The sequence below is a fragment of the Amphibalanus amphitrite genome, unplaced genomic scaffold (genome assembly GCF_019059575.1).
Source record: "Amphibalanus amphitrite isolate SeventyFive unplaced genomic scaffold, NRLGWU_Aamphi_draft 001074F_arrow, whole genome shotgun sequence".
In the NCBI taxonomy this organism is placed as follows: Eukaryota; Metazoa; Arthropoda; class Thecostraca; order Balanomorpha; family Balanidae; genus Amphibalanus; species Amphibalanus amphitrite.
Genome location: NW_024882568.1, coordinates 4,540 through 20,834, shown reverse-complemented (window position 1 = coordinate 20,834; position 16,295 = coordinate 4,540). Strand labels below are relative to the sequence as shown.

The 16,295-nt window shown below is 48.3% G+C and overlaps 1 protein-coding gene across 1 annotated transcript in view; it reads right to left on the bottom strand.

The window, feature by feature from the left end:
- LOC122369806 (inactive dipeptidyl peptidase 10-like) overlaps window positions 1–15,681 on the bottom strand; it is a 121,129-nt gene extending 105,448 nt beyond the window's left edge. The window contains exon 1 of the mRNA XM_043344824.1: window positions 15,586–15,681. Coding sequence (XP_043200759.1) covers window positions 15,586–15,672 — 87 coding nt within the window. The 5' untranslated portion in view covers window positions 15,673–15,681. The remainder of the gene's footprint in view (window positions 1–15,585) is intronic.
- Window positions 15,682–16,295: the final 614 nt, after the last annotated feature.

The window sequence follows — 16,295 nt, the reverse complement described above, 5'->3', positions numbered from 1 at the left end:
AAAGACTGTTAAAAATGTAAGGGCTATTTGAGTTTTGATGGAGCACGACCCACGAGCTCTAAAAAATGAATTATCTGTATGTTTTATTAGGCTTGGCACAGGAACCGAAAATAGCACCGTTTGATTTGTCATGACAAGCTGCATCAGGTAGACTTCTTTTTTGGTCCTTAACCCGCGCCCCGTAGGGCTATCGGCGGACCCTACCACCCGTAGGGGGGCCGTTTCGCCCCCCCTAAAATCTCGGAAATTTACCGGCAGATTTTCAAAATTCAAATTTCGTTCGATAGCCCCATCGGGGAACTACCTTGTGACCCAATTTCATTGCCCTAGGTCAAACCGATGATGTCACAGGTCAGGTCAAAGGTCCGATTTTCACCGTTCACAGGCATTTCAAGAAATGTGTTGTGAAATCGAGTAAATTGGTAAGTTATTGAAAACCATCGATGGTAAGTACATTGTTCGTCAAACACATACTTTGCTATATGAGGTCACTGATACCAGGCCAGGTCACAGAGGTCAGGTCACTGGGGGTCACAATAGGACGGGCCTCCCTGTGGAGGGGAGTGCAGCCTGTCATAGCTTCTAAGAGCGCTGGGAAGCCACCCATCACAGCCGAGCAGGTGGACGCCGACGCACTGAATCGGTATTTTGTCAATATCGGTGTGAACACGGCACGCACGGTAGACGACTCCGGACCCGAGCTGCCGGTTCGCCTGCCCCGAGTGTCGACTGGCTCGTTTACGGTTGCACCCATCACGCCTGAGTACCTGTTCTCCATTGTCGGGCGGATGAACGGTTCGTCTGCCTGCGGCGCCGATGGCTTGTGCATTCGTTTTATTAAAATGTGCCTTTTCTCACTGTACCATGTCTTGACTCACATTGTGAACACTAGCCTGGCTTCACATACTGTACCTGACTCGTGGAAACTTACGCTGGTCCATCCTATTCCCAAGGCATCAAAATCCGACGACTTTAGCAGCTACCGGCCTATCTCCATTCTCACCACTATTGGTAAAATCACCGAGCGCGTCGTCTCTGAACAGCTTCATTCCTATTTCTCTTCTCATCACCTGTTTTCTCCAAACCAGCACGGCTTCAGAACCAACCACTCCACGGACACTGCTCTACTCACCCTGACCGATCATGTTTTCCGGAGCATGGACCAGCGTGAAGTCACCGTTCTCTGTCTGTTGGACTGCTCGCGCTGCTTCGACTGCATCCCACACAGCTCGCTTCTGCGTAAGCTCGAGCTCTACGGTGTAGATACCCGCTGGTTCCGGAGTTACCTTGCCAATCATTATCAGCGTGTGCAGCTTCACTCTACCGGACCGTCTCGTGCTCACACGCTCTCACAGCCGCTACTAAACCCTATCGGTACCTACCAGGGTTCATCGCTCGGGCCATTGTTGCACAATGTGTATGCTAATGACCTGCCGCTCTACACCGACAACTCCACCGGCATCATCGCCTACGCGGACGACGTCCAACTGTACGTTTCCGGACAGCCGAGAGACATCGTTCAGCTGAAACGGTCACTGGAAGGCAGTCTATCAGTTCTGTCGAACTGGTATGGCAAGAACGGCCTCAAGTTAAACGCTGCCAAAACTCAGCTGATCGTCCTCGGCACGCCGGAGATGACTCGTCGTCTGCCTCCCATTACCATCAACTTCTGCGGCTCCACCATCACCAGCTCTGACACTGTCAAGAACCTGGGAGTATGGTTTGACAGTGACATGTCGTTTGTGACGCATACCAGTGACGTGGTGCGGCGGTGCACCGGTACCTTGTGTGGCCTGAGTCACAGTAGACACAGTCTTCCAGCGACAGTCATGGTAACGTTGGTGCAGGGGCTCGTCTTGTCGATTATTAGGTACTGTCTGTCCGTTTACGGTGCCAGCAATGTAACCCAGCGCAAACGACTTCAAAAGCTGGTTAGGTTTGCTGCACGAGTCGTCTCAGGCCGTAGGAAGTATGATCGGGTGAGCGATGTTATCAACGAACTCGGCTGGCTTAACACCGAGAGCTTGTTCAGGTACCAATCCATCGTGCTGGTGAACAAAATGCTGGCCACGTCAGAGCCGCAGCAGTTCGCCACCTGTCTAGTCACCCGGCAGAGTGTACACGGGCGGGATACCAGGTACAATGACATGCTTGTGACCCCCACTGTCAGGTCAGAGTCCGGACGTCGCCGTTTTCTGTACTCTGCGGTGTCAGGGTACAACGAGCTGCCGGCGGACCTGCGCGCTCTTAGTCAGGCTCGATTCAAGCCGGCACTGAGGGAGCATTTGTTTGACCGCGAGCGAGCCACTTAGCTGTCCTAGTTAGCACATGTGATGAGGGTGAATGTGTGAATGATTGCGGTGACTGTTGTCATATCCCATTCGATTTGTATATGCACAACGACTTGGACATAGAATAGCCGTGTTTCCACGGACATGTCTGTAATGTGAAATAAATAAATAAATAAATAAATAAATGAAAGTGTCGTGTGATGCATGTTTTATGGTCCATTTTACATGACAAATGCGATTATATGGGACAGGCAGCCTTTGGGGCCAGCTTAGGTTACGTTCTGGTGAAGGTCAGGTCAAATTAGGTCAAATAAGTTGATATTTTGCATAAAATTCGATGTTGCTCGTCACGGGGAGTCTAATGGTGGCCTTTGTTTTGCCCTACGTGGTCTAGAATTGCCAAAAATTGAGTTTGAAAATTTGACGTCATCATTTTTTAACAGTTTTCGCTATACCTTAGCCAAAAAAGAGATATCGATCTGAAATTTGGTTTGTAGATAGAAGACGGTAGGTACTATCATATACATTCCGATTTTTCCAAACACAAAAGACTTTTTGGATTTTAAAATCTTTTTTTGGGGGGGGGGGGGTAAAAATTCAAAAATTTCAAAAAAATCCGAGATAGCAGATCTGTAGCCCTGTCAATTCTATGTACGCCGTTCATGTCTTAATATTTTTTGTATCTTCAAAGCTGTATGCCTTACAGCTCTTCTCGCGAAGCTCTTTTTTCGGTCGAAAATGGCTGAATATGACGTCATTCTGACGTCATTTGTGGCCAACCTATCATAGCCTCTAGAAAACTTTTTGGTCACAATGTGTAAAATTGATGCCCGGAGGGGTCCTGAAAGTTTGGTGGCGATATCTGCAGCCGTTTAGGAGATATCGACGGAAAAGAACAGGGGAGCCGTTTGCCCCCCACTCCCCTTACGAGGCGCGGGTTAACATTAAACTTAACTTCAATCTCACTTGACCTGACCTCGACCTTCATCTAAATTCATCTAAATTTGACTCATGTTCGCCATTTTCACGACGGCTATCTGGCGAATGCACCCAATTTGACCAAACCTGTACCTTGACTCTTTTACAGCACATATCTTCGTATCTTGAATTTAGTTTAGTGTCTTTAATCGAAAATAATATCTGATAAGTCTAAAAAAATCAAGAATTTAAGCAACTCTGCAGCCCAAACTTATATCTTCTAAGAAAAACAATGAACCTAGTTAATTTGATTAAATCTGCACCAAACCTGCACCAAATGTGAACCAAATGTGCACCAGATAGCCCTCGTAAAAAGGTTATTGCTTATTGAGTATGCTCATTGAGTTCTATAAATAAAATGACCCATCAAACACGTGCCAAAATATCCTATCCTATGGTTCGTCTTTTGTAAGCTGACTTGATCTTGACCTTGAACGTTGCATGGCATTGTATGCAATGCATCTTGTCTTGGTAGCCCATGAACGCATTTTCGGTAATCAATCTCAGTCCATTCTTCGTCAGCTGCGCTACAAAGCCGATGATGTATGTAGAAACTTGCCGATTTTACCCTCGACCTAACATTGACCTGACCTCTGACCTACTTAAGCAAAAAAGGTGTGCTCTATTATAAAAGAAAAATATTAGAGAGGGTTGCATCAAGCCCTCTGGTCTGGCGAAGGAGAATAACGCTAAGCGGAAAAAAAAAATCCTGATAACATGGATCATTTATTCACATATCTAAGCAGATCGGTAAGCCAACAAACAGAACAATTGTAAGCTACACGCTATGCTACACGATATAAACGCAACTATAGATAGTTACAAGTAGTCCCGTCACGCAACAGATTGAAAAATCAAAGGCCCAGCGGCCCAGAGGACATGATAAAGACAGCATAATGACAGCAGAAGCGACAGATCTGGCCCATAGGAGTGACAGATTGAGATCAAATGACAGCATAAGTTAACAGGTGAACAGATCAAGCGGCATCCGACAAAGATCGAAGGGAGGGTCCGGGAAGGCAGAGGGAGGGAGGGGAGGGAGGGAGAGAGAGAGAGAGAGAGAGAGAGAGAGAGAGAGAGAGAGAGAGAGAGGAGGAGGAGGAGGAGGAGGAGGAGGAGGAGGAGGAGGAGAAGGAGGAGGAGAAGGGATTGAGGAACAGAAAAAGAGTTTAAGGGAAAGAGCGAGGTAGAGTGGGAGAGGATGGAAAGAGGAGAAGGAGAATGAAAAGAGAGAAAGGAGTGGAGAGAGAGGGAAAGAGAAGATAAGTAGAGAGAAACAGACAAACACCAACAAACAAAGGCATACAGGTAGACAGACAACAAACAAATATGCTGCCAGGTGCGGTCAGACGGACGGACAGACTGAACACACGTGCCATCTAGCGTCGCTCCAGCAGACTGTCCTGCGGCCTGTCGCCGCGCCCTGCGTTCCCGTGTCCGAGCCATGTCCCTCGGGGCTCAGTGGGGAGAGAGGGGGGAGGGGAGAGAGGGGAGAGGGGACTGCATTGCGGTCTGCTGGCGGCGACGGCTGCGGAACAAGGCCCTATATGCGTAATAGGCGAACAGAGAGGAACACCAGGCGCTGGACGAACGGAGAACGGCGGGTGTTGGTAAGAGAACGACGGACGATGGGCAATGGGCGATATACAATACACCAGCACACATACTACATTGCACTAGCACAGTAGTGCAATGGGTGGAAGGCGATGATATTGAAGAGTGATTCGGAGGAAGCAGTAGGTGATGACAACACACATAAGCACCAAAAAGTGTCCAGCGTTCATTAGTTCTGATGGATAGCTCTGAGAGAGAGAGAGAGAGAGAGAGAGAGAGAGAGAGAGAGAGAGAGAGAGAGAGAGAGAGAGAGAGAGAGAGAGAGAGAGAGAGAGAGAGAGAGAGAGAGAGAGAAAGAGAGAGAGAGAGGGAGGGAGAGAGAGGGAGAGAGGGAGAGAGGGAGGAAGGGAGGTAGAGGGAGAGAGAGGAGAAAGAGAGAGGGAGGGAGGGAGGGAGGGAGGGATGGAGGGAGGGAGGGAGGGGAGGGAGGAAGAAAGAGAAGGGAGAGAGGGGTGATAATTCAGTAATGGAACGAAATGTTGACAGACTGCTCAATGTTCATGTCCCATACCGTATCAACTTTTGCTAGACACAACACGTGGCTATTGCAAGTGAAATGGAAGCCTTGTGTTGTGTCACACATGCCACGTGTTCCGTCTCGACAGCCCCCACCACCAGACATTGATGAAGTTAGCGCGACATGCACCATCGGACTTCCAAGTTGAGCGAGAATCGATCTCATAGTTCCAGACCCGCGGGAATAGGTGATTCCCACTGGAACCCCTAACCCACTAACATATTTCCGAAACGGTACACAATGCTTCGATACCTTTGAAACCTATTGAAACGTTCACGTGTGAAAACGGCCATGTCGCCATTTCAAGTCACACAAATTTAACCAGAGCATCGTCTATGTAGCTTTCCATCTTATATTACTTATCATCACTCATGCAGACACGGTTAAAACTCTAGTGTCTTCTTGGAAAACTATGCATTCCGTTGTTTTCATTGCCAGTTATTTATTCATTGCACCATAGACCACTATATTGCACCCTTTATGCTGTCACGTTTGATGGCATTCCGTACCGTGTCTGTGAGCCAGATAGCTGAATACTTTAATTTCGAATGCTGATGAGCAGAGGTGGAAGACAAAGCCTTTTAGGACAGTAGTTTCGACAAGTAACAAAGATGCATCCTGATACGAAATAACAGCAACACTCACATATAACAGTGTGAAATGGCAATGTTACATGCATATAACAATGTAACAGCCTGAATGGAAGATACCTTGCTTACTAGGGCCCAAACATGACTTTTGTCTCGTTGAATGGACGTTTAACTCGCATCACGCCAGGCGCCACGAACCGGGCCGAAATACGACTGTCTACCGGCCATAAACAGACGCCAATGTCGGCTCAAGTGCTGTCATTTCAGGTTTAGTGTCACGTAATACCCTCCACAGCCCTGGACAAATGGAAATTGCATGGTTGTCATGCACACGAAAAGAACACAATTTAAAGTCGCATCATGTAATTATGCATCGGGTTCGAATGTAACCATGCAGGCAGGCAGTGCAAACAAATGCTGACCAATCAAGCGAATACTGACACTTGACAGTACCATGCAGTTCGAACAAGGGAGACAAATAATAAACAACGCTAGAGGGCCATGCAAATCCCGAAAAGACTGTGTCGCCATCTGCTGGCCACTGGTCACACTTCAGTTACGAAACCTCGCCGGTGGAATGTGGATGGGAATTGCGTGCTCAAGGTCGGGTGGGTGGTGGCTCCGGATCGGGTGGGTGGTACCTGATGAACGCGGCACGCTTTCCTTTCTGTAATCCTGAAAGTGGGCAGCCTAAAGAGGAACAAAGGAGACGGAATCAGTCGTGATCGGTATTTAGAAATGCTCATCAGATCAAGGAGAAGTAAAGCAGTTAGCATATATCAACGAAAAAAATCGTCATTTGTGCCAACTGCAAAGTGATAGGCCAGCCCTAAGCCCATTCGCCAGCAATAGTATTCTAGAGGCATTGGTAAGCGTAACACAGACACTGCAATCGGTGTCTGGGGACCTCACCTGTCTCCCTACTCTCTCCTTCACCCTACTCTCTCCCCTAACACGGGCCATTTGGTCGACCGGTCAGGGAGCCATTTGTGCAACCGTACTGATAACTATCGCCGCTATCACTATAAATACGAGCTAGGGGCGCCGTTCCGACCGGCCCCGGCTCCAAACCGGCCATCGGCGGCGTAAAGTTACGGGCTATTCGTCAATGCTGTGCCAGGTAGCGCGTCCGCCGGGGTGGGCGGCCGTAGCCGTCCGTAACGGACCGTAGTCGGGCGTAGCGGGCCGTTGTCGGGGCGTAGCCGAGCCGTAGAGGCGCCGTGGGGTCGGTGGTGAGGGGCGCCTGGACATGGTCCGTGAACGGCGGACGGTCGACGGTCACGCATGGGCGGAGTCCGGTCAGGCGCGCATTGCATGCCAAAAGAGGCAGGTGGCTGGGGTGTTCCATGCATGAGTGGATACATGTTGTGGCAAAATACTGACATTAGCACCATAGCGTTACATGAATGTAATGAGCCACTGACTTGTAAAATGCTGGTTCGTACTGGTGAGGGAAGTTTGGCGAAGCCGGTGGCAAACGGTGGCACACAGTACCTAGGTACGTACAGCCCTCAGCAGACTGCGTGGTAGGTATTCTTTTTTTCGACAAAACTGGTAATAACTCAAAAGCTATGTTTTCAGTCGGTCGAAACTCACGGCAAATAGATGCGCCATACTCCACTCCTTTGATTGGGTCTATCACTCGGAAAGTATACGCCTTGTGTGGCAACAAAATGCAAAAGTTTGTTTTGGGGGCAAATATACACTTTTCGGTTTTGTTGCCAAACTGGATGGAAAATGAATACGGTGATAATGCCAATCTAGGGTGTGGAGTCTCGCGCGTCTTGCTGTTACGATTTCTGAGTGACCGATAGCATAGTATTCGCGTTATTCTCGGTTTTGTCCAAAAAAGAATACCTACCACGCAGTTTGCAGAGGGCTGTACGTCGTACATACGTACATACACTGGTTTCCCAAGCTGTGGCTTCTGACTTCGTCGTCAGTAAGCGATTGGGATTATCGCTGTTGCATCATAACACCGGTTCGTTCATCATGATGTTTAGTGTTCCTCCACCCCAACCAAAGCGTCAATGTAGCCAGAAATGACTTTCTAGTCTCTTGTCATCTCCCAGTTCCTGTGGCGTATTATTTTCCGCGGCGCTCCGATTATGCTCGTATGTGTCTGCTTGGCGGCACAGACTCCCTTTCCGGCGTTCCGTAGTACATTGCGACACAGGTTACATTCCGCGATGTTTTATTGTGTACTGTGTAGTAGAGTTCTGCACGGCTGCAATTTTCCACAGCCTAGCCGCCCCGCAGCCGTGGCTCCACAGCCACAGCCGCCCACAGCCGTGGCAAACTGTGGGCAGCCAGCCGTCAGCCGGCCGTGGATACTTTCAATGAAATGCAACCAAATAGTATATAATAAGTTGTTTTTAGTTGAAACATATAGGTAGCCAAAAGCACATTGCAATGGGCTATAGATTCTCAAGCTCATGAAGCATCATAGGTTAAGTGGTTGTGTATCTGGCTTTAGGCCGAAGGCCTGAAGCCTGATGCGCATCGCATGCCTACACAAGCCCTTGCAAGGGGTTAACCCTCGCCCCGTTGGGGGGGGGGCATTTTGGCCCCCCCCCCTGTGGTTTTTCCTGAATAGCAAGAAAACGGCGGCGCGCAGCGCCGCCAAATTTTAAGTACCTTCCCGGGCATCAATTTGACACCTTCACACAAAATTTCAAGTCTTAGGTCACCTTAGCTCAGGAGTTATTGAGGTCAAACTGAGGTCATGTTCGAGCAAAAATGAGCAAAAAACATGCAATCTTGAAACGCTCACCAAATCTACAGTTATCAAGCAATTTCAAAGTTCTTTATATGGTCTAGTAGACAAAAAGCGGCGCTACAAAACTGCTATCTCGGATTTTCAAAATTTTTGGTTTTTGACCAAAAAAAAATCAAAAAATTGATTTTTTTAGAAAAACTTTGAAAAAATCGAAAAATTTTCCGAATTTCGAAAAACCGGAGTATATGTGATAGTCCCAGCGCTCTTCTATATACATAACAAATTTCAGATCGATATCTCGTTTTTTGGCCAAGTTATAGCGAAAAAACTTCAAAAATGATGACGTCAAATTTTTGAACTCAATTTTTAGCAATTCTAGACCACGTACGGCAAAACAAAGACCACCATTGAACTCCCCGTGACGAGCTGCATCGATTCGATGCCCATTTTATGCAAAAATATTAACTTTGAAATTTGACCTAATTTGACCTGACCTTGACCTGACCTTGACCTGACCTTGACCAAAACGTGATCTAAGCTGGCCCCAAAGGCTGCCTGACCCATATAATCGCATTTGTCATGTAAAATGGACCATAAAACATGTATCACACGACACTTTCATATTGTGAACCCCCCCGTGACCTGACCTCTGTGACCTGACCTGGTATCAGTGACCTCAAATAGCAAAATATGTGTTTGAAGAACATTTCCCCATCGATGATTTTCAATGAAATGCATTTTACTCGATTTTACAACGCATTTCTTGAAATGCCTGTAAACGGTGAAAATTGGACCTTTGACCTGACCTGTGACGTCATCGGTTTGACCTAGGTCAATAAAATTGGGTCACAAGGTAGTTCCCCGTTGGGGCTATCCAACGCCGTTTACCGCTTGTCGCTATGTTGCGTGGTTCTCGAGATCTTAGGGGGGGGCCAAAATGCCCCCCCCCCCCCAACCGGGCGCGTTGCTCGGTAGAGCCCAACGGGGCGCGGGTTAAGAAAGATGGGTAGGTAGGCACCTACATCAACAGAAAACATAAACAACGAACCAGAATAGAAGCACTATAGCAGTGTAGACATCTAATGCCAAATCCTGAAGCATGGTTGTGGGACAGAACGCCTTAGGACAGAACAACAGACCCTGATGCTTTTCATTATCAATGTTAGGTATGGAAAATGAAACTGAAGTTGATGGACTGTCAAACAGTGATTGTCTAGTCAAAACTCTTGCTTCTTTCTTACCTTGCATATTTTCTGTGGTGTGATATGCCAGGCTTGAAGCAGCCTTCTGAGCAAGTCTCAAACTAATTTGATATGCAAGGCATCATCAAAACACTAGTGAGCATCTAAAAAAGAAAAACATTCATCTATTTTGATTTTTCCAAATAATGATCTTCGCTCAAATCCCCAAGGACGTGCGAGCCACAATTGCCTCTTTCAATCAAAATTTTACTTGAGCTTTTAATGACGTCAATAGCAAAGAAGTGGCAAAAAATTGTTTTTTTTTCACTATAAACAGCCATTAAGATTATAATTAATAAATAATAACGCTATAAAGTAAAAAAAACTTGCTCTCAAACAAAGATTTATTATCAAAATTTTTACATTTTCAGAAGGAGACGTCATTTTATTAGTAAAGTCAACAGCTCGCGTAAGAAATATTGTGTTCAGGGTTTTCACCGCCATGTGAATTAACCGCAAGTAAAGTTCATGCTCACTTATAATCTAATTCCATTGGCTTCGTTGATCAGCATTTTCTGTTAGCGGTCACTCACACACCAGTTAGAACATAAAGCGCCAGTTTTATATTATGTAATTGGACTTGCCGAAAATCCAGAAATACATCTAAGAGTTATTTTAGATAACATTTTATGAAGCCTTTACCTGCCTTTACCTAGACGTGATTTCTTTTTCTATTACCTGAAAGAATTATTGAACGCTCGTCTTCAATAGCTGTAAGGTGCTCTCCTAATGACCAGGTGAGATTGATTTGAGAGGGATGTGACAATGCAACATGTTGCATTTTCTGAAACTGTCAAGCTCTTGATGATGAAGGAACAATCGGTACCTATAATTAGTATTCTGTACCAGAGTGCAAACTCCCCTACAGCAAATGGTAAAACCATGGATTACTACTATACACCTAGTTATCCATGGTAAAACCATTACAGGTTTTCAAAGGCTTCACCACTTTCAATGTTGCTGGGCATCCTTTGCATGATTTTTACAGGCTAGACTGCTTATCAAAATGTAAGATTAACGATTTAAAATTTTATATTTGAGTTCTTAAGATTGAGCTTGAAATCTCACAGCCGTGGCCACAGCCGTAGCCGTGTTCTTGGAGATATTTGCAGCCGCCCTGGCCCACAGCCGTGGGGCTGCAGCCAGCCGCGGCTGCAGCCGGCCTGTGCAGACCTCTACTGTGTACTGCGGCACAAGCTACCTCTCGGGCGTTATAATGGCCGTTTTCACGACGGGCTATCCGGCGAATGCACCTGATTTGACCAAATCTGCATCTAATTTCTTTTACAGCAAATATCTTCATTTATGAATTCATTTCAGTGTTTTAATCGATGATGCTCTCTGATAATATGACAAAGCAGGCATATAAGCAATTAGTGCAACCCTAGCTCATAGCTGCTAAGAGACACACTGAACCTGATTTGACCAAATCTGCGCCTAATCAGTACAAGATGTGCACCAAATGTATACCAGATGGCCGTCGTGAAAACGGCTAATGTGCATTGTGCATTGCGGCACAGACTACCTATCAGGCGTTATAATGTGCACTGTGGCACAGACCACCTCAAGGCGTTAAATTGTGCACTGCGGCACAGACAACCTCTAAGGCGTTATATTGTGCACTGCGGCACAGACTACCTCTCAGACCCTTTTTGGTGTACTGCGGCACAGACTACCTCCCCGGCGTTTTATTGTGTATTGCGGCACAGACTACCTCCCCGGCGCTCGGCTGTACTGCGGTACATACAGGCTACTTGCCAGGCGTTCTATCGCGTGTTGCGGCAGTTTCTTAATTGCTCTCTCTCTTCTCTCTCTCTCTCTCTCTCTCTCTCTCTCTCTCTCTCTCTTCTCTCTCTCTCTCTCTCTCTCTCTCTCTCTCTCTCTCTCTCTCTCTCTCTCTCTCTCTCTCTCTCTCTCTCTCTCTCTCTCTCTCTCTCTCTCTCTCTCTCTCTCTCTCTCTCTCTCTCTCTCCTCTCTCTCTCTCTCTCTCTCTCTCTCTCTCTCTCTCTCTCTCTCTCTCTCTCTCTCTCTCTCTCTCCTCTCTCTCTCTCTCTCTCTCTCTCTCTCTCTCTCTCTCTCTCTCTCTCTCTCTTTCTCTCTCTTTCTCTCTCTCTCTCTTTCTCTCTTCTCTCTCTCTCTCTCTCTCTCTCTCTCTCTCTCTCTCTCTCTCTCTCTCTCTCTCTCTCTCTCTCTCTCTCTCTTTTTTTCTCCGTAATATTACTCTCAAAATCAAAATGAAATGCAATCAGATACTTAGACACGTAATTTCTCGTAAGCTGTCCCCATCCCCCACAATTGTGTGACCAATTGAAAGTTGATGCAAAATCGGTAATAAACGGTAGACCATCGTGGATTGATTCAATCTATCAGCGCCGCTGAGCGCAGTTTGAAGCGAGTACAAACAAACCATCGCTAACACAAACCAAGGCTCCGACTGCTCGGCAGCCAAGGCCTGTATGTATCATGATGCTAGTTTTAGCATCTTCACGGACAACAAAATGTGTGCAGCAATTCTATCTTCCTTTTATTTTGCGATTAGCACGTTACTATCCACTCTCTAGGCATTACGCATTCAGCATTTTACAAGATAAGGTCTATCAAAATCGGCTTGCTGCGGACTAGCCAAACCAACACCTCAATCTATTTCTTAAGTGATATTTTCAGCTCCCGTGAAATACCGTCTGTCGCAGCACGATCCTTCGACTCCTCCAGTTCCGTATTGATATGCTAAATGTAGCGTTCAGTTCCATATCTGAGCCCGTGCCGGCGTGTCCTGCGGCTATGAATTATGTGCGGATCGGGGACAGGTTTTTCGTTTCTCCCGGCGCCGTTTCCACTGCTGGTCCTGGACAAACTGAAGGGTGGATTTGGCCTGGTCTTACCGAAGGAGCAGTGTGGATGATCAGACCATGCTGAACTTAACAAATCGTTGGGAAGAAAGAATACATTGAAGATGGTGTTCGGATGGATCGTATGCTTTTTGTACTATTGGGAATTTAATGAATTTATCATTACACATTATAGTGTTAGTTGTATGGCTTTGTAGACTTACGATGGTTTTTCCAGTATCTTAGCGCAAACATGATCATTCGTAGCCGCTGCATTTATAGCAAACTGCGACAAGTGTAGCACAAATAAAGCATGGTGTTAAAGTACCTTATAACTTTCAGTGGCGGATCCAAGGGGGGGTCACATGGGTCATGCCCCCCCCCTTGAGGCCCGGGGGCCCAAAGACCTGCCAGGGGCACCACCGGCCTATCAGGGGTATCACAGTCCTGACAGGGGCACCACAGGACCGCCAGAGGCACCACAGGCCTAGCAGGGACACCACGGGCCTGGTGCCCCTGGGCCCTGACAGGACTGTAACGCCCCTGACAAGCCTGAAGTGTCCCCGGCAGGCACGTGGTGCCCCTGACAGGCCTGAGGCGCCCCTGCAAGGCCGGTGGTGCCCCTGGCAGGCTTGTTGTGTCCATGGCAGGCCTGTGGTGCCCTTGCTAGGCCTCTGGTGCCCCTGACAGGCTTGTAATGCCCCTGAAAGGACTGTGGTGCCCTGGGCCCTGACAAGCCTGAGGTGCCCGGTCATGACAGGCTTGTGGTGCTCCTGACAGGCCAGTGGTGCGTTGCTAGGCCTGTGGTGCCCCTGGCAGGCCTGTGATGCCCCTGGCAGGCCTGTGGTGCCCCTGCGAGGCCGGTGGTGCCCCTGGCAGACCTCTGGTGCCCTGGCAGGTCTGTGGTGCCCCTGGCAGGTCTGTGGCGCCCCTGGCAGACCTGTGTTGACTGGTGCCCTGCTAGGTCGCTGGTGCCCCTCACAGACCTGTGGTGCCCATGGGCCTTGACAAGCCTGAGATGCCTGGCTATGACAGGCTCGTGGTGCCCCTGATAGACCAGTGGTGCCCTTGCTAGGCCTGTAGTACCCCTGGCAGGCCTGTGGTGCCCTTGCTAAGCCTCTGGTGCCCCTGACAGGCTTGTGGTGCCCCTGGAAGGACTGTGGCCTGAGGTGCCCATGACAGGCCCGTGGTGCCCTTGCTAGGCCTGTGATGTCCCTGGCAGGCCTCTGGTGCCCCTGCTACCCCTGCGCCCGGAGAGGACTATAGTGCCCCTGAAAAGCCTGAAGTGCCTCTCGACAGGCCCGTGGTGCCCCTGACAGGCCCAAGTTACCCCTGCGAGGTCGGTGGTGCTCCTGGCAGGCCTCTGGTGCCCCTGGCAGGTCTGTGGTGCCCCTGGCAGGCCTGTGTTGACTGGTGCCCCTGTTAGGCCGCTGGTGCCCCTCACAGGCCTGCGGTGCCCCTGGAAGGACTGTGGTGCCCCTGCCCCTAGGGGTGCACTGCTCATGGGCCCAACAGGCCCGTTGTGCCCCTGACAGGCCTGTCGTGTATACTTGCTAGACCTGTGGTGCCCCTGCTTCCTGGCAGGCCTGTGGTGCCCCTGGCGGGCCTGTGGCGCCCCTGCAAGGCCGTAGGTGCCCCTGACAGGTTTGTGGTGTCCCTGGAAGGACTTTGGTGCCCCTGACAAGCCTGAAGTGTCAAGGACAGACCCTTTAGACGCCAGGGTCAAGTTCGTCGGACTGACAACGATTCGCTTACCTGATAACGTTCCTGGTAAGTACTCACTACTCAGCGTCCACAACATATATACACATAGCACATTCATATATACTTGCTTACAATTGGTAAATGTGGTTGTGGCTAAGAGTTGAGATACTGACTAAAAATAAAAAGAAAAAGAAAAAAACCTGAAAATGGGGCCCCACCAAAATGAAGTGGACGAAATCCGTTGAGTTTTTAATTTTGGGTATAGGTAGGGGCACCACTTCGATTCATGACCCTCCCCTTGGAGTTTTCCTGCATTAGGGTGATAGGTGATGAAAATGTTCAGTAAGCCAGCACGCTGGTGAGTGAAGACTCAGGTGCGGCTGGGTTTAACGACGTTATTTCTCCCAATTTTGCCGGCCTCAGGCTGAGCAGCTGATGGATGGCGCTATGATGAGGGATGTTTTACTGGGATAAGAGCAGCGCTTAAAACTGAACACACGCACTAAAGGCGCCGCTTTCCTTATAATAGCGGGGGCGTGATGCTGACGTTTAGTGCCAATAAATGAATGATGTGTCATATAAAAAGTCCATATTCAACGGATGTGTTCGAATTACGTAGTGTTGTAGCATATCCGTTATACCAAACACTTTTCCATAAGAAAATATTCCAAAACTGACTACGTTCGTCCTGTAATAATAGTTAGGCACATGGTGAGACAAATCGTATCAGTCACAGATCTCGTCGCGTGGAAATGATGCATGGTAGTATGACATATGTGACACGTTGAAAAGTTCAGACACCCGAAATGAGATATGAAGACGGTGTGCTCATCTGGGAGCTTGGCCGCATTGAGCCCGAGGCTGAAACAATGTAAGATTATCGCCTTTGACCCGCCAAACAAACGAAAAAGAGCCGAATAAAAAAAAGCCCTTGTCATATTGAACCGAATCGTGTCAGCATTATCTGTGGCACTATAAATAATTCATGTTTAGAGTCTTATTTGATAAATTTGATACATAGTTCATAAAGTTGTCTCAACCATTTAGTTTATAAAGTTGTCTCAACCATGACGAGCTACCAGCGCTGGAGAGTGGAGACTCACCTCATCGCCGATGGAGTTTTTGCGTACGACGACCACGGCCTCATCTTTGGGTTCCTCCCAGGCGCTGAGCTTCACTGTGCCATGCATGTCGGCTGGTGTCTGCGGTGAAAAGGAGGGCGGCATTAGACGGGTTACAGGAAAGGTAGAGCCATTATTGATTTATATTCTGGTAAGTGACAAGCATCCCATTTATCACAATGGTTGTTTGATTCTGCAAGGTTTCGGTCATTTCATGAGGAGGCGAAATCCACGTATTATGGTAGTCGTAAAGCTAGCATAATGCCTAATATGCATGATAAAATTCAGCAAATACAGCACCATTCATGTGAAATCCCGCACAATAAAGAGGATGCGTTCCATGCCTACAATAAACTGAACAGAGCTGCACCGCACGTCCAATCTGTCCGTCCAATCCTATAATTTCCTCTGAACTCATACGGCAATACCCGCACATAGCGAACAGTGTGTGTCCAGCCCGGGTCGCTGCCGCCGGCGGGCCTCCGTTATATGAAGGAGTCCGGCGGCGCAAACCGGGCTACCTGGCTCTGATGAGACGCGTTCCTGGAGGCCGGCCACCAGGCAATATGACATCACTACCGAGAACGGCCTCCCGCCCTGAAAATCGGACCAGCCCTGGCCGAGACCCACGGGTGCAGTTCGGGGCGCGTCTCAAAGGCGGCTGTCCCACTGGTGGATACAGTGAAATATTA